The 12,787-nt window shown below is 41.3% G+C and overlaps 1 protein-coding gene across 1 annotated transcript in view; it reads left to right on the top strand.

The window, feature by feature from the left end:
* Positions 1-12,787, top strand: part of LOC103732319 (contactin-associated protein-like 5) — a 431,937-nt gene that overhangs the window by 352,392 nt on the left and 66,758 nt on the right. Inside the window, exon 10 of the mRNA XM_008830875.2 lies at positions 4,338-4,468. Within this exon, the coding sequence (XP_008829097.1) occupies positions 4,338-4,468 (131 nt within the window). The remainder of the gene's footprint in view (positions 1-4,337; positions 4,469-12,787) is intronic.

The raw sequence follows: 12,787 nt of genomic DNA, 5'->3' as shown, positions 1-12,787 counted from the left end.
ATCGGTGTACAAGATTCCCATTATTCTGTGCAGATGGCCCCACAGAGTGCATGAAGTAGTACTCTGGGCCCTGGGGCCACTCTGCTTATCCATCTCAGGAAACTATGTTAGGACAAAGTTATATAAGAACAAGTACCTGAGACTTTTAAAAAGCTGGTCAATAAATGTTTGTTTTCCATGTCATTTTTTCATATGGAGTAGTTTTCAAATGAAAAAAGCATATTCACATTGGAATAGCCATTTTGTATCCTGCTGTTGTGGTGGTTTGAATAAAAATGTCCTCCATAGACTTCAAGTATTTGGGCATTTTGTCCCCATTTGGTGGTGTTGTTTGGGGAGATTTTAGGAGCTGTGGCCTTGCTAAAGGAAGCATATCACTAACAGAGGACTTGGAGAGTTCTTAAGGCTTTCCAGATTTCCAGTTACTTGCTGCTTCTTATGCCTGCTTGAAAATGTGATCACTAGGCTTTCTGCGCTGACCAGCTGCCTCCATGCCTCCCTTACCATTATGGACTCTAACTATCTGAACCATAAGCCAAATCAATTCTTCCTTTTACAAGTTTCTTTGGTCATGGTGTTTTATCAAAGCAACAGAAAAGTAACTAATACAGAGGTTGGTACCAGAGAGTGGGCTGTTGTTCTAAGAACCTGAACATGTATACAGGGGAGGAATGTGGAAGACTTTAGAAGTTTGAAGAAGAAAAGCGGTTGAATGCTGTAAGCAGAGCTTAACAGGCCAGTCTAGTAGGAGCCTGGAAGAAAGTAGTAATGAAAGCAAAGTAGTTTCATAAAGAAATAAGTACTTAAGCAGCAACTGGGATATTTTGGCAAAGCATCTGGCAGCAGTCTTCCCCACGTCTAAGAACTTGCTTGAGGCTAAGTTTAAAGGTAATGGACTAATTTATTTGGTGGAGGAAATTTCACGACAACCTAACTCTGAATAGGGGATGTGATTACCAATGTTCAATATTATGGAGATCTACTATGAGAAAGAGCAATAGGAGCAGAAATAAATGCAAAATATGCAGTTTTGATTGAGAAAGAGTACTAGGAAGATTAAAGTTAAAGTCAAGGCATATGATGAAGGAGAAGCTGTCTTTGATAAGGAGATTAGAGCCATTAAAGAGAAACCTAGAGATTTGCACTTAAACTGTGAAAAGACTACCTTCAGGGCAAGACCACACCCACTTAAGCCTCCAACTTGTGAAAAGAAAGTACCAGAGGGGTTTTCTGTTCTTGGAAAAGTACGGCATAGAAAAACTGCTAATGTGGATGAAACCAGTGAGGGTCCATTCCCAGACTGGTAGTGAATCTTGTCAGTGTTGTTCATATGGTGTTGACTTTAGAGACACGAAAGATGTACGAGTGAAGGAGTTGTTGTTTCTTCCTCCACTATTTCACAGAACTGCTTAAGCCAGATAGTGTGCAACAGGGGTGTCCCTGCATAAAGAAGGCCTTGACAGGTGACAAGGCCCTGACAGGCCATTGCATGAAGCTGTGAAGGTAAAACCTGGTTGGCAGTGGAGACCCCCAAAAGATGATCAAGATGCTAGAGCTGTGAGACATCTGCCAAGGAGAGCTGTTTAGAAGGAGAGAGAGATATATATTACTTGCAGCAAAACTGGAGGGGCTCAGTTGTATCAGGTAAATGGTGCCTTTGGAAGTAAAGTCCCAGAAGTCAGACATGGAGCTGCTGGATTTGGTGTTTGTCCTGCTGGTTTTTGGTCTTGTTTTGGTCTGGTATTTCCTTACTATGCCTCCATTCCTCCCTTTTGGAATGGTAATGGGTATTTGGTCCCACTGTGTGTTGGGAGTATGTAATTTGTCTTTTGATTTTATAGAGGCTTACAGTTAAGATATTTACCTGAGTCCACTTTGGACTGTGGACTTTTGAATAGTATTGAGACTGATAATGACTATGGGGACTTTTAAAGTTGGACTAAGTGCATTTTGCGTTTTATATGATTATGAGCCTATGGGGGCCAGGGGGTGGAATATGATGGTTTGAATGAAAATGTCCCCAATAGACTCCAAGTGTTTGGATATTTTGTCCTCAAGATGATGGCACTGTTTTGGGAGGTTTTAGAAGGTGTGGCTAGCCTCCTGGAGGAAGCATGTCACTGGGGGTGGGCTTAGAGAATTCTTAAGCCTTGCGGGATCTCCAGTTGCTCTCTTGCTTCCTGTGCCTGCATGTTGATGTGAGAGCTTAGCTTCTGCTGCTCCTGCTCCAGCCACCTCCAGCTACCATGCCTCCCTGCCTTGATGGACTGTAATTCCCCTGGAATCATAAGCACAAATAAACTCTTCCTCCTATAAATTGTTTCTATCACAGCAACAGAAAAGTGACTGATATATCAGTCATCTAAGCCCTTTTGAAGCAAGGTCCCATATGTCAGACAAAAAACTGCAGGATTTGGTGTTTGCACTGATAGTTTAAGATCTTGTTTTGGTACAGTTTTCCTCAATATGTACCCATTCCTCACTTTTCAAATGGGAATGTGTATTCAGTCCCATTGTTTGTTGGAAGTATGTAATACAACTTGATTTTATAGGGTCTTACAGTTAAGAGATTGTCTTGAGTCTCAGAAGAGACTTTTCACTCTGGACTTTTGAATAGTGTTGAGACTGGTTAAGACTATGGGTACTTTTGAAAGAGGACTAAATGCATTTTGCATTTTATATGGTTATGAGCCTATGGGAGGCAGGGAATTGAATGTGGTAGTTTGAATGGGAATGTCCCCTACAGGCTTCAAGTATTTGGCCAGTTTGACCCCAGTTGGTGGCACTGTTTCGGGAAGTTTTAGAAGGTTTAGGCTTGCTGGAGGAAACATATCACTGGGGATGTGTTTAGAGGTTCTTAAGCCTTGTGCAATTTTTAGTCACTCTCTCCTATTCCTGTGCTTGCTTAAAGATGTGATTGCTTGACTTTCTGCTCCAATCACTTTTACTGCCAGCCTCCCCCTTCTTAATGATTCTAATCCTTCTGGACTCTTAAGCCAAGTAAATTCTTTCTTCTATAAGTTGCCTTGTGATCATGATGCTTTATGACAAAAACAGAAAAGTAATTAATACAGTTATAACATTTATGCTTCCTCCCTCCCCCATCTCTTCTCCTCCTCACACACAAATATCCAGAAAACTTAATATGTCTTTCTAGACTATCATAATTCTCTTTCAGTTTCTTTATATTTTGTAATCTATAAAGGTTGAAATTCAGTAAATTGATTTCCTGACTACCAGTGAGAGTGAGCAGTTATTTTAAAAGCACCATCTTGGTGAAATTTGAATTTTCTAATGGTTCTTAAAGGTTTAAAGTTGATTACTAAGACTAAACCAAAATCAACCACAGACGTTATGTATCAATAGGTGAAGATAGGGGGATTCCTTGCCTCTCTCTTAAGCCTCAAAGGAAAAGGTTTATTGGAAACAAAAGTAACTAAAACTTGTAGGACTAACATGGACTTAACTGTATATTGTACATTTACTCACCATGAAGTTTCAAACAGGTTTGTGGATGTCATATTTTTCAAAGTGAATCTTTTACTATCCTTCCCCTTCCAGGGGATCTGACAGCCTCTCTGTCCTCCGCGGGTATTGCACGACATGGGTGCACTTACCTACATGCAAGCAATACACACATACATGTAAAATAAAAATAATTAATAAAATATTTATCAATTATATATATATATATGTATAATTTTCTGAGATAGGTTCTTACTACATAGTCCAGACTAGACTGGAAACCTTGATTCTCCCGTCTCTGCCTCCAGAGTATTGAGATTACAGGTTATACCATCTTTCCCAGCTCAAATTGGCATTTTAAATTCAGGGAATAACACACAGTACACATGCACACACATGTGCATGCACACACACACACAGAGGTATGCATATAATTACTTTAATTTTGTAGTTTTAGAGAGGATTTCTATTTGTCCCTGAAAATATGTAATTTACTTAAACATTTTTATATTTTTATAAAGACTTTATTTTAAATTTATGTGTATGAGTGTTTTGTCTGCATGTATGTAAATATACCACATCCATATAGTGCCTGGGAAGACCTGAAGAGGGTGTCAGATTCCCTGAAACTGGAGTTACAGATGGTTGTGAGATGCCATGTGAGTGCTGGGAACCAAACCCAGGTCCTCTAGAAGAGCAGCCAGTACTCTGAATTGCTGAGCCAATTCTCCAGCCTCTATTTAAGCATTTTTAATGTTGAATTGGTTAAGGCCCTAGTAAAGAGCAACAATCAGTACATATACTATCTGATCACACTTTTGTATTGGGCGCTTACTATTCTTAATTCTAATTCCCAATTTTTCTCTTTTAAGGAAGTTTACAAGTTCGCTATCAGCTAGGCAAGGAAGAAAGTCATGTATTCACCATCGATGTAAAGAACTTGGCCAACAGAAGGATGCACCATGTGAAGATTAGCCGAGAAGGCCGAGAACTTTCCATTCAGGTACCTTACTTCTCATCTTCTTAGCCCATGTGCCAAGGCTTCTTCATTAAACCATCCTGAACGTCTGACCCGAGCCATGTGGAGAGGCAAGTGCTGGTGTGTGGATTTGCATCATACTAGGTCCACTCTTGGACCAAGTAGAGTAGAAGATGCTCCCCTCCCACTGGCATCACCATCACCTGAGACTTGGCCAAGAATGAACATTCTTCAATTTCCCACCAGAGCTGTTTAGTTAGAACCTGTTGGAGAAGAATTAGCATTAACAATTGTAGTGTATGTGCAAGTTCAATAAGCTCTTAACCTGATGGAGTAAGGAAGAAATGCAGATAAAGAGGAAATGGCAGAAGATTGGAACCAGGGCCATAGTGGAAGTGGTGTAAGTGACATGTGTGTGTTATATTGGAGGAACTTTGTACCGACAGAGGAGATTCCATGGCTTTTCTTTCAGGAAGCAGTTTTATTTGTGCCAGCACTGACTCAGTAGATCTGTATCCAAAAATACTGAGTCTCGAAATAGCCAAGTTTTGCTTTGTGTATTATTCTAGCCCCTTTGTCTCCATTATATGCTAACAGATGTTCTCATTGTGTATGCTAAGGCTATAGGGTTTTGACACTAAAACCACTGGAAGGTAGCATACCTGTGCATGCCTGACACTGATCAGATTGTGCTTTCTTCCCTTTACTCTATTTTCCTGCCAATTTCTACCACAAAGAAGGGAGCATAGGTGATTTTCAAGCCCTCAGGAAGGCAGAGGGTAATCTTCAATCAGTACTTACTTCCTGGAGCAAAATAGGTCTTGAAGATGAGTAGTAAGTGGCTGGATAGAGAAGCTAAAGAGGGCTCAGGAAGCAGCACCGCCCTGAGCAGAGGGCCCTATGAGCACAGGCAGAGCTGGCTTTGAAGACAGTGCGTGGTAAATTTTGTATGACTGTCAGTGCCTCTGTGTAAAGACCTGACAACAGATGACACAATGAAGTGTGTGTAGATTCTAGGCTGCCTCCCTTGATCATAACCTTAAGGAAGAACTTAAATCAGCTTCACTATCACCATGTTGCTTGGGTGAATTTAGTCCATCCTTCACCTGTCCTTCAGTCTTGCCACTTTAAACTTCTTCCTCTTTCCTTATGCCCCCAACAGTGGCCATGGCACCCGAACTCTTCTTTTGTGAGCAGTGTAGCCTTTAGAAGAGACATCGGTACACATTCCTCAGCATATTTCTACTTAAACCTGGACCTGTGTGCTGGTGCTCTCCTGGGGCTGACTGAAGAGTTCATACGAATCATGTGAGTCAGACCTCACACTCTTTTCACAAGCACCATTTCAACATGCAACTGTCTTCTTGCCTCCTTAATACTTTTCTATTTCTACAGACTAGTTCCTTGAAGTACATACCAAGTACTTATTGAGTGCATTGAAAATAATAAAAAAAATTAAAATCTTTTTGGTTCAAGGGAAGAACCCCATTTCTCATTAGTTTCATGGATTGTCCCACTTTCTTATTTTATTGTCTTATTTCTTGGAAATGTTGGTATATACTGGATTTCCAAAGTATACCTTCTGTCTTAGTTACTTTCTCATTGCTGTGACAAAATACCTGACTCATGGGTTGAGGGTAGAGTCCTTCATAGCTGGTCACATTGAATCCCTAGACAGAAATCAGAGGCAGATAAATGATGGTCCTCTACTTGCTTTCTAGTTTTTAATTTAGTCTAGAGCACCAGCTCTGCAAATGGTGCTGTCTGTACTTGAGGTGGGTCTTCCATCTCAATGAACTCAATCTAGAAACTCCTTCACTGAGAGACCTAGAGGTTTGTTTCCATAGTGATTCAAAATCCCATCCAGATGACAATCTAGATAAGCATGATCACACCTCTCTTCTTCTCCTAGTGCCACACTAACTGAGCTCCTCCCTATATTATAACAAAGTTGTACTACTCAAGACGTGAGCGAGGTAATCTTGCAGAACTCAGTTGTGGGAGTTTGTCAGACTTTATTGTCATAACCATGACAACTGACACAGAAATTTCTTTCCCCTATGGGACTTGGGTCTTCCTTACTCGCAGAGCATCTCTGTCGTCTACAGTTCCTTCTGCCCCTGTTGACCTTTGCTGAGTCTTTGTGGGTTTCTGTCACCTCTCCAAGATCTACCAACCAATGCACACTGGGATTCTGTTAGATTCCTTCAGGTTTGCAGGTACATGCATTCAATGACTGATGTTATCCAATATTGTGTTTTTTAGGGTCATGCAGTTGCCCGTGTATCTATCCCAAATCTCTGTTTCCATTCAGGCCCCTGCTGACTTGTTGCACCCTGTCTCCTTGACTTCTACCTATACTGACAATCTTATTATTTTGTCTTTGTACTCAAAGCTATCTGCAACAGAATTTACTTATTTTTCTTTCAGTCCTGTAACACCCTCTAGAATGTAAGTTTCATGAGAACAGGGATTTGTTTTGCTTTTATTGTTACAGAACTCCCACTATACCCAGCAGCACCTAATACCAGGTTGGTGCTCAATAAATGTTTATGTACTAAGTGAATGAATTCCACATGACTGTTGGTACTATGTATGAAGACTGAGGTAGCCCTGTGGAGAAGGGGAGGTGCTCTACTTTCATTTCTGTTGCTGTGATAAAATATCCTGAGAGAAACAACTTAGAGCAGAAAGGGTTTGTTTTAGCTTATAATTACAGGTCACAGTCTGTCATAAGATGGAAGTCAAGGTGGCAGGAACTTAAAACAGCTAGTCACATCGTGTCCTCAGTCAAGAGAAGAGAAAAATGAGCTTATACACATTCACATGCTTGTTTTACTTGTGTTCAGTTTGAATTCTCCATTCTTATACTCCCCTGCCTAGGGAGTAGTACTGCCCATAGTGGGCTGGGTATTCCCACATCAATTAACTTAATTAGGAAAATTCTGCACAGACCTTCTCAAGGCAACCCAATGTAGAAAACCTTTCATTGAGACTCTTCCCAGGTGATTCTAGGTTGTGTCAAGTTGGCAACTGAAACTAACCATTATAAGAGGAAAAGCACTGAATATTAAACTCAAGGGTAGTGTGTTTGGATCATCTCTTTGATAGCATCCCTGTGATCAAAGCATATTTAGAAGTGAGATGAACCAAGATTAAGACCAGCAAGAAGATTCCATGGGCCTTGAGCCATCCATGTGAGGAGCCATGGAAAAAAGAATTCAGGGATGCATGGGAATGGCACTTGCAGCACTGGGGAACCTTTCAGTGTTGAATGTGGGGGACAGCAAGAAGGGCTATCAGTTATTCCAGTTAGATGGAAGTTCAGGAGGAATTATCAAATATATGGCACAAATAATTCCCATGTCATCAGAAATTAATGGCTCCCCATCCCCATGGAGCAGATCTAAGGCATATCACACACCTGTGAGATTTATTCCTGAAATAAATAGTGAGGATTCCTCTGAGCATGCTTGGGTTGGGGCCAAACTGGGAAATTAAAGGAATGGTGATGATGACTTGTTTTTTTAGTGTGTGTGTGTGTGTGTGTGTGTGTGTGTGTATGTGTACATGCCTGTGGACACCAGAGGACAATCTCAGGTCTCCTTCAAGAGGTGGCATGCACCTTAATTTTTGAGACAAGGTCTTTCTTTGGCTTAGAGATTTCAGAGGATGCTAGGCTGGCTGTCTAGTGAACTCAAGGGATCCTCCTTTCTCTGAGATTGAAATGCATACCAACACACCCGAGTTTTTACACGGATTCTGGGGTTCAAACTTAAGTCCTCATATGTGTGCAGCAAGCACTTTACTGGCTGAGCAGTCTCCCTAGTCCATTGTTTGTATTTTGAGTAAGGTCCTGATGGGAAACTGGGATATGTTCTGTTGAACATTTTACATATAACTCCTTTTCTTAATACCTTTATTATTTTCTCTCTTTTCCACAAATAATTAAGGCAAATAGAATACAGAGAATTAAAGTAGTAAGTAAGATGTATGTTTTCTCTTCTCTGTTCAAATAATTTCCACCGATCAATTCAGAGTCATTAGTAAGCATCTGTTGGGTAAGAATTTTATATTTGCAAAGTAATGAAGAGAGCTGAAATGACTGAGGCAGAGGATTTATATTTTGCCCTTAAATCAGTTTATTGGTCCTAAAAGATAGCAAGTTTATCTTTCTGACACTTCTACCTCTGTGAACCAGTCTAGACATCTTCCTCTTCTCTCAAGAAGAAACTGTTCAATATAAACAGAAAAAAGCAGATCACTACTATGTCCCTAGCCTATCCCAGCCCTCTGGGGAGTTTGTCAGGCATGTTGTGCCCCTGTGAGAAAGATAGAGCAGGGATTATTGCTGCACTCAGATAGCCAAGTATGAACCACAGGATTCTTAGATTTCCCATAGCTGCTGGTCCAAGTTGTTTCTTCTTCTCTGTGCTCTTCGTGACTATAGAAGGGAGATCTTGGGGCCTGCACCTTCAGCGAAGAGAAGGAGCTCTTGGAAATGACTTGACAAAATTGAAATCACCTAGTAATTTTTAAGACTCAGATGCTATCCTTCAACCCCAAGGGTCCTGGTGGTGAAGGTGAACTTCAGCACTTTCATTTAAAATACAGTAAAAGCAGACTGGGGAGATGACTCAGTAAAGTATTTGCCATGAAAGCATGAGGTCTGGAGTTCAGATCTTCAGAACCTATCTAAAAAGCCAAGTGCAGCAGGGCCTTCCTATAATCCCAGCAATGGCGAGACAGAGACAGGAGGTACAGACAGGCAGATCCCTGGAGCGCCCTGTCCATCTGTGCTAGACAAATGGAAAAGTTCCATGCCAATGAGAAACCCTGTCTCAACCCAAAGTTGGAAGACACCTGAAGACAGGCACCCAAGGTTGTCCTCTGATCTCTACATGTTCAGAGCACACTCATGCATAATTGTACACATGTATCTATACAGGCTTGGTGTATACATAAACAGATGAACCTATACAGACATGAACACATACATAGATACACACACCTATACATACATACATAAATGAACACACACTCACACATACCTATTCAAATTACCTATACAAAGATGGGTGCACACACATGCATGCACACATGCAGCTTTATAGACTCAGGCACACACAGATACACACAGCCATACAGCCACACACACACACACACACACACACACACAGCACCTATACAGACACAGATGCACAAATAGATACACACATCCATACACACACACTATAAAAAGAGATGGAACACATTACATATTAAACTAGGTTAGCAAAATGCTCACAGAACACTAAGGCATAAGCAGTGTCCAGTTATTTTAACCAAGAGGCTAACTCCTTTTTTTTTTAAAGATAAAAACACTGAGGCCGAGAGAGGCATCTACAGGCCGATGGGGTTGAGTGTGAATGCATATTCTACTGCTATTGTTGTGAAATCTTAGTCATTCATCTTCCTGACCATGAGTCAGCTTGTATATTTATATCTACAGTCATCTATATCTGTCAATAGAGATATTATAAGAAGGAAGCCAAATGGTGTAAAACCATTCTTCTACAGATTACATGGAAGAGCACAGCTGGAGGGAGCTGCACAAGCCCTGGCATCTAGGACATTCTGGACAGTTTCTTTCCCATCATTTTTCCTGGTCCCTTCCATTTAATAACTTGACAACGTCACTGAGTATTCTAATTAAAAGATTCCCAGGAAAGTTTCTCCAGGCCACACTGCAAATGTTAGACCCCATCAGGTTAAAAGTTTCTGGTGCTTTTCTTAACTGTACCAATAATAGTGAAGGAGAAAAATCATTCTAAATAATAAAATAGGCACAAGGAAGTATAAATAGGTAACAGGTTTCCCACTAGCCACTTCAGTGACTGCTTAGTCTTTATCAGTGACAATGAAGTCTTACAAAGAAGTGTTTGGGGGTTCCCCCTCTCTTTATGATGCTTTAATCCTGTGCATTTGTTTAATTATTTAAATGGGATACCCTGAACCTGGGCCCATCCTAGTGTGCAAGTGACTTCCTGGGCCCCTGCTGCCCTTCCTAGGCAGACTCAGTCACGCCCCCTCAAGAGACCAATTAAACAGACAAATAATAGTGAAAAACAGAGAACAGAGATTTATTCAATTTGGTCATATTGGGAAAAGGGACAAATAAAGAAGCAGTGATCTCCAAGTTCATCTTTGAGGCCTTAGCATGAGGGTAGTCAGGATGTGGTCCTGCCCATCACTGATCCATCATTGGCTCTGCTCCAGTATGGTGGTCTGACAAGTCATCAGAACTGTGTGACATCTCCTCCTGGGAGACAAGACCCTCCTACGGCTGGTACCAGAATTCACCATATTCCCTCTCTCAGCATGAGATTCCTTGGGAAATTCCAATTCCTTAAGGACCATTGTTTTAAAGGTATAATCACCAAAGAGAAGGGCCCAAGTGTCTCTCTTTAGAACACCTTTGTTCCTGCTAGGCTGGTTCTACTACCTCTCTAATGGAGCTAGAATCATCCCCTGAACGATTCATAGTCATAACCTAAGGACTCATTGGAGTTACTTTCCCTTTCCCTTCTAGCTTTTATAAAAATGCATTTTGCTAAAAGCCTCTTTAGGTATAAGTTTCTCTCTCTCTCTCTCTCTCTCTCTCTCTCTCCCCCCCCCTCCTTCATTACTCATATGATGAAGTGCTAAAGAGTAGACAAGTTCCCACACAGCAAGACAACAGTGGAGGAAGAGCTCAGACACTGGAACAATTAGACTTCCATAGCATTTAGGCATTGATAGGTCAGTGTTCAGGGAATTGCTTGCAGATAGAAGATGACACTAAGGAGTTGGGGGTCAGGGGAGGGAGAGTAGAAGCTAGGAGAATACCACCTCCAAGCTCCAGGTCTAAGAATACTGTCATTACTCCTCACTTGGCAGGAAATTTCACTTACTTTAGCCTGTTTTCTACCCGGGTGGCAAGCATGAGAAATGGGGGGCTCCTCAGAGAAGGTTCAGTTTCAAAGAGAGAGCAGGAAGAAGCAGGTTAGAAGTCTGCACGTGAAGAGAAGGAAAGTCCCCTAGGACAAGTGCTCATCTGGACCCATGAGCATTCAGCAGGTGATGAATGGGGATCAAAGTACCAAAGACCAGGCCTCATGTACTGTATGAAGGCATAGACCTAGCCACAGATGTGGAAAGCTGAGCCCTCCAAAGAATGACTGTAGAAATCTCATCCTAGCAAATCCCCATGTTGGTTTTTGCTCACACCCTCCACTCCCCTTGCAAGACACAGTGATCAGAAACATCTTAGTGTTGTTATGATGTTACCAGGCAAACTGTGGTTCTTTTTTTGAGTTCTTAGCCTCATTAGTAAAATAAGTCAGAAATAGACTCAGAAGACAGCTTGGAGACTTTACTGGAGTTTGAGAGAAGAACAACAGTCCAGACAAACTGAAAACCCTGGCAAGTTTCAGAAGTGGAGATGGAGGAAAAAGTCCTATGTTAGGCCAGGCACAGAGGTCAGAGAAACAATGAGAAAATCCAGAGTGTGATGGAAAGCACAGTCGGAGCCTAAAAGGATCTGAGTTCAAAGGACAACCAATTCCAGGCTCTTGTATCTCAAGGCAAAGGATTGCACCAGGCACACATGGTTATAAATAGAAATAGAGACAGCATTGTAAGAAAGGAAAAGCAAGCCCCCAAATTGGAGTGGGCTAGGATTGAAGAAAGCCTCAAATCATCCAGACGTGCTGTATAGCTTTTTATAGTTCCTGGCTCTCCCCTTGCCATTTTGTGAGTTTTCTGCACCCATACTCTGTTGCTTGAAGAAGCCCAGGTACGGGATGGCTTCCATCTTCTGCAAACTGGACTCTTTCATAAGTTGCTCTTGATGTTTCAGTTAAGTCTCTACCATCCTTTCACAATGGCTTCTAACATCATAGTTCACAAAGGGAACAAAGGCAGCCAGTATAGGATGTTCATTTTAATTTTTAGATTTATTTTTAATTGTGTGTGTGTGGGAGGGGTTACGTGCATGTGAGTGCAAAGGTCACTAGAAGCCAGAGGTGTGGGATCACCTGGAGCTATAGTTCTAGGCACTTTTGAGCCACCCAACATGGGTGCTGAAAATCAAACTCAGATCATCTGCAAGAGCAATATGGACTCTTAAGCACTGAACCATTCTTTCAGCCCTGATTTTCATTTTTTTTACTCAGTAAATTTCATCATTTGCTGTGCTAGGCTCTACAGAGAACATATATGCATTTATATGAACTGTGTCCTCAAAGAATTAATACTGTATTAGAGAAAGAGATGGAGACATTACTACAATTCAGCATTTCAAATTCAAGGTGAGGAAAGATT

The sequence above is a fragment of the Nannospalax galili genome, unplaced genomic scaffold (assembly GCF_000622305.1).
Source record: "Nannospalax galili isolate Female #2095 unplaced genomic scaffold, S.galili_v1.0 scaffold633, whole genome shotgun sequence".
Classification (NCBI taxonomy): domain Eukaryota; kingdom Metazoa; phylum Chordata; class Mammalia; order Rodentia; family Spalacidae; genus Nannospalax; species Nannospalax galili.
The sequence above is the reverse complement of the archived record's forward strand: the minus strand, read 5'-3'. Positions and strand labels throughout refer to the sequence as shown.